This window comes from Pseudophryne corroboree, chromosome 2 (genome assembly GCF_028390025.1).
Source record: "Pseudophryne corroboree isolate aPseCor3 chromosome 2, aPseCor3.hap2, whole genome shotgun sequence".
NCBI classification, from domain to species: Eukaryota; Metazoa; Chordata; class Amphibia; order Anura; family Myobatrachidae; genus Pseudophryne; species Pseudophryne corroboree.
In genome coordinates, this window is record NC_086445.1 from 418,875,868 (window position 1) to 418,891,100 (window position 15,233).

The 15,233-nt window shown below is 42.0% G+C and overlaps 1 protein-coding gene across 6 annotated transcripts in view; it reads right to left on the reverse strand.

The window, feature by feature from the left end:
- The window catches only part of CFAP47 (cilia and flagella associated protein 47), a 1,065,013-nt gene that overhangs the window by 967,280 nt on the left and 82,500 nt on the right, over positions 1 to 15,233 (reverse strand). For all 6 annotated transcript variants that reach the window (XM_063953487.1, XM_063953488.1, XM_063953489.1 and 3 more), the window contains exon 4: positions 13,997 to 14,112. In XM_063953487.1, coding sequence (XP_063809557.1) covers positions 13,997 to 14,112 — 116 coding nt within the window. The remainder of the gene's footprint in view (positions 1 to 13,996; positions 14,113 to 15,233) is intronic.

The window sequence follows — 15,233 nt, forward strand, 5'->3', positions numbered from 1 at the left end:
GAAGGGGTGATGAGACCGTACACACTGCAGTGACAATTTCCAGTTGACTGGTGATTGTCCAAATAAGTGCCAGAGAGATGTATTGGCAATCCTATTGGTTGGGCATAGGTAGAATCAAGCTCAACGCATTTTGCTGGTATAAGGTGCCCAGCTTCCTCTGGAGCACATGGGGACAATGTGAGAAATCTTGGACTCACTCATAGCTAATGTGGACATACCTAGACTCTCCTCAGGGATGTGTGATGGTTCTGAATGCAGTTTGTTTTACTGCCTTAGTGGTTTTCATTATTTTTACACTTCTTCTATACTCTGAGTGAAATGGTCTTGCACCGTCATGAGAGGCAGAAAAATTGGCTTACTGACAGTTTCAGAACCATCACTCCTAAATAAAGCTTGAGGTACATGGCGAATGGCATGCTCCCAATTTTATGTTTTTCTGCACTAAACCTATGCTTTGACAGAGATGTTTTTATCTTTACCCCTGTAAAATAGTTTTTTTTTATTTCAGATGCCAGGCCTTAAATCCTCTATGCACTTGAGCATTGGCTTTAGATGATGTTGAAGGATTAGTATTGTCATCATGACTGGTTGCAGCAGCTGCAGTGATAATATTTGGTTACTGCTTCTGCTCTACTCTAAACTGATCCCTATCCATTTTTTAACTGGCAGCTTGGCTCACAATGCATGGAGTCAGACCGCTTTTATAAGTATGTGAAGTGAACAAAGCGCACTGGCGTACAGAGCGTACTGGTGTAGAGTGCACAAAACAGTATAAACAATCAAACAATGTATTTATTGTTCACTTCGCAGCTCAACTCACACTGCAGCAATTCAAAGGGCTTTTATATGTACATGTACAGGTTCAAAGTGCACCAGAACTGTACAAACAATAGAACAATATATTTTTACATTTGCTGCTCAACTCACACTACAGTAATTCAAAGGCTTTCATTATTATATTAAGTATATGAATAATAAACACACTGGGGTATAGTGCACCAAAACAGTACAAATAATACAATATATTTTAAAATATGTAGCTCAACTCAAACTGTGGCAATTCAAAGAGCTTTTATCACCTTATGTACAGGAATAATAAATACACAGGTGTACAGTACACTCGAATAGTACAAACAATAGAACAATATATTATATTATTTTTAAATTCGCAGCTCAATTTATACTGATGGGTTTTTCCACACAAACTGAACAGTTTTCAGACTGACCATTTCAGTGTGATGAAATTTTGTATAATAAATACTGCCATGGGTGTAAAGAAAACCCCCAAATCTTAGACTGATATGTTCAACAGTTTTGAAGTTATATGCCTTTAAAGGTACACTTTTTTAATGAAAAATGTGATATTAAAAATGTTTTAATTGTATTTGCAGCTCACCTAATTGAGCTAGAGAGTTGGCAAGGTCTCATTTTAAACCTCCTCGTATTGGCTTTCATATGATATATAACAGCAGTATGTTTCCATTAAAAATTTAAATTTTAAAAAATGTAAAAAAAATGTGATCTTCTCAAAAAGCCAATATTTTAAATTTTAGAAACAAAAATCTCAACAATTGCTCATACTGTTGTTAATAAATCCCCAAAGTTTTATTTTGGGATCATGATGGGATCACATGCTAGAAGAGCTTTCATTTTTGAGTGATTAATGAAAATTATATTTAAAAATCAACAAACAATATTTTTTCCAGTTCACTACATTAGAGGAATGCACATTTCAGGTGTGTTTGGGGATGACATTCTACAGACAGCACCTGCTCCCACTTCTGTACAGGCGCATAAACGTAAGTTGAAAGATACTTCAGTTGTGTTGAATGGGCCCGCCTTTTACATTTTCCTGGACCACTACAAGTGGTCCAGAGACAAGATAGGTTTGGGTGGGTTTTAAATAATGAAGAAATCCCATTGGTCACTAAGTTAAGCCCACCCAAACCTAACCTGTTCCTGGACCATTTGTATCACATTTGTGGTGTATTACAAGGGAAAAACAAAAACTGAGCATATTAGCTATGCTGTTATTTCAGACTGTCTGGAACACAACACAGTAGCAGTCTACTGCTTCCAGTGGACACTCAAACTTCATGTAGAATAAATGTATAAAATCATCAAAAAAATATTTTTTTACTTCTCCGATGGGTCAGCCGCACAAACAAGAAAAACTTTGAAAGTAAAAAAAAGTTACATGCATTCCTGTAATGTTTTCCTCTGCCCAGTCAAAAAGTTGTTGTGGTTTAAAAATATGAGTTATCATATGGACATTGCAGGCTTACTCAGAATGATAACCTCTTCACTGTGCCACCTACACTATCGCAAGGGCCCTTTTCTATGAGCAAACACCGGAAAAATGCCACTCTACTTCTATGCCAAGATCATCTTTTTAAAAGCATAAGTTGGAAAAGTTTTTCTTGTTCTTAAATTGTGTGGCACACCCATCGGGGTAGTAGAAAATCTTTTTGTTATATTTTTGGTAACATTTATTCAACAAGAAGTTTGATTTCCTCTGGAAGCAGTAGACTGTCAATGTGTTGTGTTCCAGACAGTCTGAAATAACATCGTAGCTAAGATGCCCAGCTTTTGTTTTTCCCTTGTAATACACCACAAATGGGAGAATTGTTTGAGCACTGGTCCAATGATAGCTGGGTGACTGAGGCGTCTTGTGAGTACAGTGTTGCTCTCAGTCTGCTGTCTCTCTCCCTCCCAGAATCAATTCTCCAAACTAGAGATGAGCGGGTTCGGTTCACCGAGAACCGAACCCCCCCCCATTCCCCCCCCCCCCGAACTTCACGTGGTTTACACGGGTCCGAGGCAGCCTCGGTTATTCCCGCCTTACTCGCAAAACCCGAGCGAGGGAAAACGTCATCATACCGCTGTCGGATTCTTGCGAGATTCGGATTCCATATAAAGAGCCGCGCGTCGCCACCATTTTCACTCGTGCATTGTAGATTGAGCGGAAAGGACGTGGCTAAGTTCTCTGCCTGAAAAGCCCAATATCAGCTCAATATCAGCTCAATATCTGTGCTCAGTATCAGTGCTGCATTGTGGTGACCAGTATACTACAGTACAATAGTACATTGCTGTACTGTATCTTGCTGCTCCATGTCAGTTCTAGTATCCTCATCAGTGCTCAATATCTGTGCACAGTATCAGTGCTGCACTGTGGTGACCAGTATATAATACTACAGTACAATAGTCCATTGCTGTATCTTTCTGCTCTGTGTCAGTTCTAGTATCCTCATCAGTGCACAATATCTGTGCTCAGAATCAGTGCTGCATTGTGGTGACCTGTATATAATACTACAGTACAACATTCCATTGCTGTATCTTGCTGCTCCGTGTCAGTTCTAGTATCCTCATAAGTGCTCAATATCTGTGCTCAGTATCATTGCTGCATTGTGGTGACCAGTATATAATATTACAGTACAATAGTCCATTGCTGTATCTTGCTGCTCCATGTCAGTTCTAGTATCCTCATCAGTGCTCAATATCTGTGCTCAGTATCAGTGCTGCATTGTGGTGACCAGTATATAATACTACAGTACAATAGTCCATTGCTGTATCTTGCTGCTCCGTGTCAGTTCTAGTATCCTCATCAGTGCTCAATATCTGTGCTCAGTATCAGTGCTGCATTGTGGTGACCAGTATATAATACTACAGTACAATAGTCCATTGCTGTATCTTGCTGCTCCGTGTCAGTTCTACTATCCTCATCAGTGCTCAATATCTGTGCTCAGTATCAGTGCTGCACTGTGGTGACCATTATACAATACTATAGTACAATAGTCCATTGCTGTATCTTGCTGCTCCGTGTCAGTTCTAGTATCCTCATCAGTGCTCAATATCTGTGCTCAGTATCAGTGCTGCATTGTGGTGACCAGTATATAATACTACAGTACAATAGTCCACTGCTGTATCTTTCTGCTCCGTGTCAGTTCTAGTATCCTCATCAATGCTCAATATCTGTGCTCAGTATCAGTGCTGCATTGTGGTGACCAGTATATAATACTACAGTACAATAGTCCATTGCTGTATCTTGCTGCTCCGTGCCAGTTCTAGTATCCTCATCAGTGCTCAGTATCACTACTCATTGTCTTGCTGCTGCATTGTGGGGACCAGTATACTACAGTACAATAGTCCAGTGCTGTTCTCGCTGCCCAGTGTCAGTTCTAGTATCCTCATCAGTGCTCAGTATCACTGCTCATTGTCTGGTGCTGCATTGTGGTGACCAGTATACTACAGTACATTACTAAAAGTCCAGTGTCTTGTGCTGCATCTTGCTGCTGTAGGGTGCTGTGGTAGTGTCCTGTCACTGTGCATAGGTCATCATCATTCCAGTCACAGTGGTATCTGGTATCTATCTAGTGGTATCTAATTCCAGACATTACTGCCGTCTAATTCCAGATATATTACTGGCATATAATTCCACACATTAAAAAATGGAGAACAAAAATGTGGAGGGTAAAATAGGGAAATATCAAGATCCACTTCCACCTGGTGCTGAAGCTGCTGCCACTAGTCATGGCAGAGATGAAGAAATGCCATCAACATCGTCTGCCAAGGCCGATGCCCAATGTCATAGTAGAGAGCATGTACAATCCAAAAAACAAAAGTTCAGTAAAATGACCCAAAAATCTAAATTAAAAGTGTCTGAGGAGAAGCGTAAACTTGCCAATATGCCATTTACGACACGGAGTGGCAAGGAACGGCTGAGGCCCTGGCCTACGTTCATGGCTATTGGTTCAGCTTCACTTGAAGATGGAAGCACTCATCCTCCCGCTAGAAAAATGAAAAGAGTTAAGCTGGCAAAAGCACAGCAAAGAACTGTGCGTTCTTCTAAATCACAAATCCCCAAGGAGAGTCCAATTTTGTCGGTTGCAATGTCTGACCTTCCCAACACTGGACGGGAAGAGGTGGCTCCTTCCACCATTTGCACGCCCCCTGCAAGTGCTAGAAGGAGCACCCACAGTCCTGATAGTCAAATTGAAGATGTCACTGTTGAAGTACACCAGGATGAGGATATGGGTGCTGCTGGCGCTGAGGAGGAAACTGACGAGGAGGATTCTGATGGTGAGGTGGTTTGTTTAAGTCAGGCACCCGGGGAGACACCTGTTTTCCGTGGGAAGAATAAGGCCATTGACATGCCTTGTCAAAATACAAAAAAAAAATCACCTCTTCGGTGTGGAATTATTTCAACAGAAATGCGGACAACAGGTGTCAAGCCGTGTGTTGCCTTTGTCAAGCTGTAATAAGTAGGGGTAAGGATTTTAACCACCTAGGAACATCCTCCATTATACGTCACCTGGAGAGCATTCATCAGAAGTCATTGACAAGTTCAAAAACTTTGGGTGACAGCGGAAGCAGTCCACTGACAACTAAATCCCTTCATCCTCTTGTACCCAAGCTCCTGCAAACCAACTCCCTCAATGTCAATTTCCTCCTTAGACAGGAACGCCAATAGTCCTGCAGGCCATGTCACTGGCAAGTCTGATGAGTCCTCTCCTAACTGGGATTCCTCCGATGGATCCTTGAGTGTAACACCTACTGGTTCTGTTGCTGCTGGCGCTGCTGTTGTTGCTGCTGGGAGTCGATCGTCATCCCAGAGGGGAAGTCGGAAGACCACTTGTACTACTTCCAGTAAGCAATTGACTGTCCAACAGTCCTTTGCGAGGAAGATGAAATATCACAGCAGTAATCCTGTTGCAAAGCAGATAACTCAGGCCTTGACAACTATGTTGATGTTAGACGTGCATCCGGTATCCGCCGTTAGCTCACAGGGACTTAGAGAATTTCTTGAGGTAGTGTGTCCTCGGTACCAAATACCATCTAGGTTCCACTTCTCTAGGCAGGCGATACCAAGAATGTACACAGACGTCAGAAGAAGAGTCACCAGTGTCCTAAAAAATGCAGTTGTACCCACTGTCCACTTAACCACGGACATGTTGACAAGTGGAGCAGGGCAGACTAAGGACTATATGACTGTGACAGCCCACTGGGTAGATGTATTGCCTCCCGCAGCAACAACAGCAGCAGCGGCACCAGTAGCAGCATCTTGCAAACGCCAACTCGTTCCTAGGCAGGCTATGCTTTGTATCACCGCTTTCCATAAGAGGCACACAGCTGACAACCTCTTACGGAAACTGAGGAACATCATCGCAGATTGGCTTACCCCAATTGGACTCTCCTGGGGATTTGTGACATCAGACAACGCCACCAATATTGTGCGTGCATTACATGTGGGCAAATTCGTGGGCAAATTCCAGCACATCCCATGTTTTGCACATACAATGAATTTGGTGGTGCAGAATTTTTTAAAAAAAGACAGGGGCGCGCAGGAGATGCTGTCGGTGGCCAAAGAACTGCGGGCCACTTTCGGCATTCAGCCACCGTGTGCCGAAGACTGGAGCACCAGCAAACACTCCTGAACATGCCCTGCCATCAGCTGAAGCAAGAGGTGGTAACGAGGTGGAATTCAACCCTCTATATGCTTCAGAGGATGGAGGAGCAGCAAAAGGCCATTCAAGCCTATACATCTGCCTACGATATAGGCAAAGAAGGGAGAATGCACCTGACTCAAGCGCAGTGGACAATGATTTCAACGTTATGCAAGGTTCTCCAACCCTTTGAACTTGCCACACGTGAAGTCAGTTCAGACACTGCCAGCCTGAGTCAGGTCATTCCCTGCATCAGGCTTTTGCAGAAGCAACTAGTGAGATTGAAGGAGGAGCTAAAACAGAGCGATTCCGCTAGGAATGTGGGACTTGTGGATGGAGCCCTTCATTCGCTTAACCAGGATTCACGGGTGGTCAATCTGTTAAAATCAGAGCACTACATTTTGGCCACCATGCTCGATCCTAAGTTTAAAGCCTACGTTGTATCTCTCTTTCCGGCAGACACAAGTCTGCAGATGTTCAAAGACCTGCTGGTGAGACAATTGTCAAGTCGAGCGGAACGTGACCCGCCAACAGCTCCTCCTTTATTTTCTCCCGCAACTGGAGCTGCCAGGAAAAGGATAAAATTTCCAAAACTACCCGCTGGCGGTGATGCAGGGCAGTCAGGAGCAAGTGCTGACATCTGGTCCGGACTGAAGGACCTGCCAATGATTACTGACATGTCGTCTACTGTCACTGCATATGATTCTGTCACCATTGAAAGAATGGTGGATTATATGAGTGACAGCATCCAAGTAGGCATGTCAGACAGTCCGTACGTATACTGTCAGGAAAAAGAGGCAATTTGGAGACCCTTGCACAAACTGGCTTTATTTTACCTAAGTTGCCCCCCCTCCAGTGTGTACTCCGAAAGAGTGTTTAGTGCAGCCGTTAACCTTGTCAGCGATCAGTGTAGGAGGTTACTTCCACAAAATGTGGAGATGATGTTCATCAAAATGAATTATAATCAATTCCTCCGTGGAGACATTTACCAGCAATTGCCTCCAGAAAGTACACAGGGACCTGAGATGGTGGATTCCAGTGGGGACTAATTAAAACTCTGTGAGGAGGGGGATGTATACAGTGAAAGAGGTGAGGAATCGGACGATGTAGAGACAGTTTGTGCAAGGAGAGATTGATTGCTTCTTTTTCCGTGGGGGCTCAAACCAACCAGTCATTTCAGCCACAGTCGTGTGGCAGACCCTGTCGCTGAAATGATGGGTTTGTTAAAGTGTGCATGTCCTGTTTATACAACATAAGGGTGGGTGGGAGGGCCCAAGGACAATTCCATCTTGCACCTCTTTTTTTTTTTTTTTTGCATCATGTGCTGTTTGGGGACTATTTTTTGAAGTGCCATCCTGTCTGACACTGCAGTGCCACTCCTAGATGGGCCAGGTGTTTGTGCCACCCACTTAGGTTGCTTAGCTTAGTCATCCAGCGACCTCGGTGCAAATTTTAGGACTAAAAATAATATTGTGAGGTGTGAGGTATTCAGAATAGACTGGAAATGAGTGGAAATTATGGTTATTGAGGTTAATAATACTATAGGATCAAAATAACCCCCAAATTCTATGATTTAAGCTTTTTTTGGGGGGGGGTTTGAAAAAAAAAAACACCCGAATACAAAACACACCCGGATCTGACAAAAATTTTTAAGGGAGGTTTTGCCAAAACGCGTCCGAATCCAAAACACGACGCAGAACCGAATCCAAAATCAAAACACAAAAAAATGCCCGCTGCACATCTCTACTCCAAACTGATGTTCCTTCCTGCTCCCAACACACATTCTCCCAGTCTGATACTCCTCTGTAATTAAACACTCTGCTTTTTCGAATGTCACACAAATGGTCCAGGGACAACTTAGGTTTGGGTGGGCTTAACATAGTGACCAATGGGCTTTCTACACTGTTTAAAGCCCACCTAAACTTATCCTGTCCATGGACCACTTATAATGGTCCAGGAAAATGTAAATGGCGGACCCATTCAATGCAATTGAAGTATCTTTCATATAGAGTATCTTTCCACTTACGTTTATGAGCCTGCACAGAAGTGGAAGCAGGTGCTGTCTTTAGAATCTCATCCCCAAACACACATGAAGAGGAATGTGTATTCCCCTAATGTAGTGAAGTGGTAAAAATATTATTTGTTGATTTTTAAATACAATTTTCATGAATCATTCAAAAATGAAAGCTCTTATAGCATGTGATTTCAGCATGATCCCAAAATAAAACTTCGTGGATTAATTAACAACGGTATGAACAATTTGTGAGATTTTTTTTTTTCAAAAATGTGAAAAATTGTTTTTTTTTAGAAAATAAAAATTTTGTTTTTGAAAATGTCAAAATTTTCAATTTTTATGGAAATATACTGCTGTGTTACATATCACATGAAAGCCCATAAAACGAGGTTTAAAATGAGATCATGCCCAACTCTCTAGCTCAATTAGGTGAATGCACAGCCACTTTAGATGGACAGAGCACAACCAATTTAACCAACAGAGTACAGCACAGCACAAAGCAGCATGTCTTGTATACACTATAAACAGCACAGCCACTTGTAATAAGTCTGGGCACAGCACAGACAATTTAACCAGCAGAGTACAGCGCAGTACACAGCAGCATTCCTTGTATACACTATACATTGCACAGCCACTTCTTATGAGTGTGGACACAGCAGAGATAATTTAACCAGCATAGTACAGTGCAGCAAACAGGAGTGTACCTTGTATACACTATACACAGCACAAACACTTGTTTGTTATGAGTCTGGACACAGCACTGCCAATTTAACCAGCAGAGTACAGCACAGCAATCAGCAGTTTGCCTTGTATACACAGCACAGCCACTTGTTATGAGTCTGGACACAGCACAATTTAACCAGCAGAGTACAGTGCAGCACACAGCAGCATGCCTGAGAACAGAGTGAAATGGCACCGAGTTAATGCCGCAGAGTCCTTATATAGAATCCAAAATTTATGAGAATCCAACACCAGGAGGATGAAGTTTTGCCTTGATTTGGAACCCGAGACTGGAGGGAAAACCCCTGCTGACTTGGTTACCGGAAGTTTGGGTGGGATCGGATTTAAGGTAATCCGAACCGTTCATCTTTAATATATGTTTGTGTGTGTTTGGTGATGCATATATTGGCACATGCAGGGGAGGGATGTATGGAGCAGGGGTCAAGGCGGTTTGATAGGGAGTGAGGGTTTGGGTGGAAGGGTGGGGTAGCAGAGATCTCTGTGTACTGAGCCCCAAGATTTTTGTTGCCGGCCCTGCAGTGATAATTTGGCATGCATACAGATGTAGCCACGCTCATCTATGCTGTGATGCGTATGCACGGGAATACGCATTGCAGCATGGTGCGAATGTGACTGGCTGTGACTGGTCGCAGCCAGCATTCACTCCTTAGGCTTCAATGGGTGCACGTGCATACCAACGCGCACATAGTCGTGAGCACACCTGCAGCGCCTTCGCTGCTGTGATGCGTACTCATTGCGGTAACGATGAGCGCGGCTACATCTATATGTCCGAACTACTGTATTACATAAACTGCACTTTGTTTGGGGCAGACTATAGATTACATGCTAATTATGCATCCTTCATGGGCTGGCGACAATCACTCTAAATCCAAACAATTGTAAACCCCCTTTTACAGAAATCCAGCATTTCTCCCCGGTGTTTATGGCTCTGTGTGTATCTTGGCTCTATCTGTATTCAATAGTGGCTTTGATAAATGCATTCTATATAATCAACAAAAATAAGAACATTAACGGGTATATTCAATTGAAGTCAAAAGCTGCCATCTGTCGAAAAGATGGCAGTTTTCGACTTTTTAAGGTCGAATCGTGATTCAACCTATTCAATATATCCTAAAATTTTTCGACAAGTCGATGACTTCGACTTGTCGAAAAGCACGTGGATCGGCAGAATAGCTGCCGATCCATGTGCTTGTGTCGAAAACGGGGCCAAAACCAACAGCTTTTGGCCCCCTTTTCGACCATCTCAGTTCGACTTTAAAAAAAAGTAGAATGAGATGGGGACAGCAGCGCCGGAGATGGGGAGAGCCGAGGCGGGGACGGGGTGAGCAGTGCTGGAGGACAGCCGCCGCTCACAGCAGCATCCACCCGGCTCCAGCAAGCGAGACCTCACTTGCTGGAGCCAGGTGGACGCTGCCATAAGTGGCGGCTGTGAGAGAAGGGGAGACGGGGAGCGGGACTGAGCGGCGGCTGTGACGGGGGACGAAGCGGCGGCTGTGACGGGGGACGGAGCAGCGGCTGTGAGACAGGAGGGACGGGGGAGAGCCGCGGACAGACGGGGGAGAGCAGCGCTACAGCAGCGGCTATATTGCTGCTGCTGTAGCGCTGCTCTGCCCCGTCTGCCCGCGGCTCTCCCCCCGTCTCTCCCCCCGTGCATCTCAATTCAACTTTTGTAAAAGTCGAATTGAGATGTCCATTAAATAGGCCAGATCGGATCCATTCCGACAAATGAATGTCGGAATGGATCCGACTTCAATTAAATATACCCCTAAGGAATTTATTTATCTAAATTTAGTTTGTTTCACTATGATATTCAATCAAAAGTTGAAAATTTCCCAGCAATACAATCTTTGAGGTCTTTTTTATGTTTACTTTTCTATGGAATCTCATTCTAGAAGACATTTTTAGTACTTTTTATACTTTACATTTTTTTCCTCAAAACATGGAAAATGTGAAATTACAGAAGGTAAACTGCAAAACAGTTATGAATATTCTGTTCGTCTCTACCTGTCACACTAATGATTAGTCATGTAAGGAGTGCTACATTTAATGAATAGACACTCTGAACGCTACCCTAGAGTACAGTAACTGTGCTTTATCCAAGCACCAGGAAGAGAGGGGGGGAGGGTTTGGTAAATTTACTGCTGCTCAGCAGAGCCGGCCCTAACCAATATGATGCCCTAGGCAAGATTTTGGCTGGTGCCCCCTAGCACCACCGCTAGTTCAGCCTCTGACCCTGCACCCCTTTCCCAGCACCATCACCCCCCACCCATAGCAGTCCTTTTTTTGTTTTCCTACCTCCTGCAATTTAAATAAGAACAGTGTGCACATTCGTCGCACAGCCCAAAAAGGTATGTGTTTTTGCTGGCAAGGGGCATGGCCACACAAAAGTACCCCTATTCAATTCAAATTCAAATTAAGCCTCACAGTAGTGCAACTTTATTCACAATTTATCATATGATAGTGTCCCTTATTCACATTACATCACACAGTAGTACTAATTTACCTTATATACGTTACTTCTCACAGTAGTGCCCCTCATTCACATAACATCATACTGAATTGCTCCTTATTCACATTACACCACACCATATTGCTCTTTATTCTCATTACAAAACACCATATTGCTCCTTATTCACATTACACCACACCATATTGGTCTTTATTCACATTACACCACACCATATTGCTCCTTATTCACATTACACCACACCATATTGCTCTTTATTCACATTAGATTACACAGTAGTGCCCTTTCTATACGTTACGCCACACAGTAGAGCACCTTATACACATAATGCCACACATTGGTAATGCATTTATACACATAATACCACACAGTAATGCCCCTTACACATATGACACACATTATTAATGTCCTTATAAACATTGTGCGCCTTACACATTATGCCAACCCTTATTAATGCCCTTATACACTTAATTTCCCTTACACATATGCCGCACATTATTAGTGCCCTTATACACATAATGCTCTTTATTCTCATTACAAAACACCATATTGCTCCTTATTCACATTACACCACACCCTATTGCTCTTTATTCACATTAGACGACAAAGTAGTGCCCTTTCTATACGCAATGCCACATAGTAGAGCACCTTATGCACATAATGCCACACATTAGTAATGCATTTATACACATGATTCCACACGTAATGCCCCTTACACATATGACACACATTATTAATGTCCTTATAAACATTGTGCGCCTTACACATTATGCCAACCCTTATTAATGCCCTTATACACTTAATTTCCCTTACACATATGCCGCACATTATTAGTGCCCTTATACACATAATGCTCTTTATTCTCATTACAAAACACCATATTGCTCCTTATTCACATTACACCACACCCTATTGCTCTTTATTCACATTAGACGACAAAGTAGTGCCCTTTCTATACGCAATGCCACATAGTAGAGCACCTTATGCACATAATGCCACACATTAGTAATGCATTTATACACATGATTCCACACGTAATGCCCCTTACACATATGACACACATTATTAATGTCCTTATAAACATAATGCGCCTTACACATTATGACAACCTTTATTAATGCCCTTTTACACATAATGTCCCTTACACATATGCCGCACATTACTAATGCCCTTATACACATAATAACACACATTGTGCCCCCTACACATTTGCTGCACATTATTAGTGCCTCTATACACATAATGACACACATACAGTAGTACCCTGTTACACATATGCCACACATTATTAATGCCCTTATACACATAATGATACACATAGTGCCCCTTACACATATGTTGCACATTATTAATGCATTTTTACATGACACACATAATGCTCCTTACACATATTCCGAACACTACTGCACAACCAACCCACTCACACACACACACACACACACACACACACACACACACACACACACACACACACAGCACTCACACTGCCTCTAACACTGTGACCTCTGCTTGGATACAGATACAGATGTGTCCTCATAAATCTTGCCTCAATGCTAACATCTGGCACCTTTTTTTGATGAAAATGCATCTTATTTGCATTACTATGTGTACAAGCAGCTTCTGCTGATTAAAATGATATGCAGCATGCCTATGTACTGTGTGAGACTGTGGCTGTATCTGCATATGAAATGCTACACACAGAATATAGGCATGTTGCATATAATTTTAATCAGCAGAAGCTGCTGATGCCCCATGGCATATCAAATGCCCTAGGCAATTGCCTAGTTTGCCTATGGCCGGCTCTGAGCATGCCTATATATTGTGTGCGATTGAGGCTGTATCTGCATACGAAATGCTGCACACAGAATATAGGCATGCCACATATCATTTGGCAGAATATAGGCATGCCACATATCATTTTAAGCTGCTTGTGCCCCTAGGCATATCAAATGCCCTAGGCAATTGCCTAGTTTGCCTATGCCTAAGGCCGGCTCTGCAGCTCAGTTTTCTGTGCAATTTTGAAACCACTAATGGAATACTTATTTTTTTAAGTCTAAGGGCGGTATCCAATTAGCTGTGTTAATTTACCACGGCTAATTGGTTCACCGGGGGCTATCCTATTGCCGCAAAAAAACATTGCCCCGGACCCTATGTATTTTCGCGAGAAAAACTAGGGGTTTTTCTCCTGATGTAATTGGATACCGGTGATATCGGATAGCACCCTAAATGTGAAATAGTATTTATATTAACAAATTAGCAATGTAAAAAGAAACAATCATTGCAAGACTTATTATGCAGGTGTGTTCTAATCAATACACAGTGATCATTTACCTGGAGAGGAACCATGGTTCATAATGCTAATCTCCTTATATATCACTTTGTTGTTTGAAATGATGTTTCCAAAATTAACTTCAGGATCAATTTGTAAATAACAAGAAGGAGTGAACCTGCAAAAAAAAAAAAAACACAAAGCAATACATTACTTTATATTAGGTAAATAGTTAATATATCTACATAGTAGTCAATGCTAGTGAGGTGGACCTGATCATTATGGTCTTGAAATATACTCTCATATATAACCTGAGGTGGAGATTTCTGCATTAATTGCCAGCACTGCAAATCTAATGAAAATCATACTCAGGAATCAAATATACAATTAAACAAGCAAACAAACAAACAAACAAACAAACAAACATTAACATTTCTCAGCAAGGAATTAAATATGAGCATGTTATTATGGCTATATCATATCTCTTTTGAATTGTATTAAATCAGATGAGAGTACCACCAGAAACATTATGCCACCTTGCTCAGGAGAAAAAGGTCTATGAATCAAGGGATAAAAAACTACTTTTAGGATTACATTTATCAAATGCTGAGATTTAAATTTTTAGGCAGGCTTAAAATAGCCACACATCGCCAGTGATTATCTTATGAACCATGGCAATATTAAAGCCCTAATCACATGCTATTTAAAAAAAAAATAGATAGACGGGCTAGGGTTAAAAAAGGTATTTTGTGCTTGTTTCAGGTTTGTTAGCAAAGCAAGAAAGCAAGCATCTTGACAAAAGGATGATGCACTGCATGTGGGGCAGATGTAACATGTGCAGAGAGATTTATATTTGGGTGGGTTATATTTTTTTCTGTGCAGGGTAAATACTGGCTGATTTTGCATGTAGCCCACAAATGTTATTCAGCTTTAGTTTTACACCACAATTTAGATTTCAGTTTGAACACACCCCACCAAAATCGAAGTCTCTCTGCACATGTTACATCTGCGTCACCTGCAATGTAGCATGGTTTTGCCCAGTTGTGTGCTTAATTACTTTGCAAACAAACCTGAATCAGGCCCTTTGTTTCCTATGGTTTACAAAAAAACAAATGTCTACGTATTTTTTCTGATGAATTGATATGCTCCCTTTCTAATAATAAGTAATGTACAGGTATGTGTCCCTTCTATAAGTTGTAATAATTAAATGGGTACAGAACTCAAGGGACAACTGCCCTCCCTAAAATCCATGAAAGCCCCCCACAAATAAAATAAAATAGTATGTAGCTCCAGTTACAT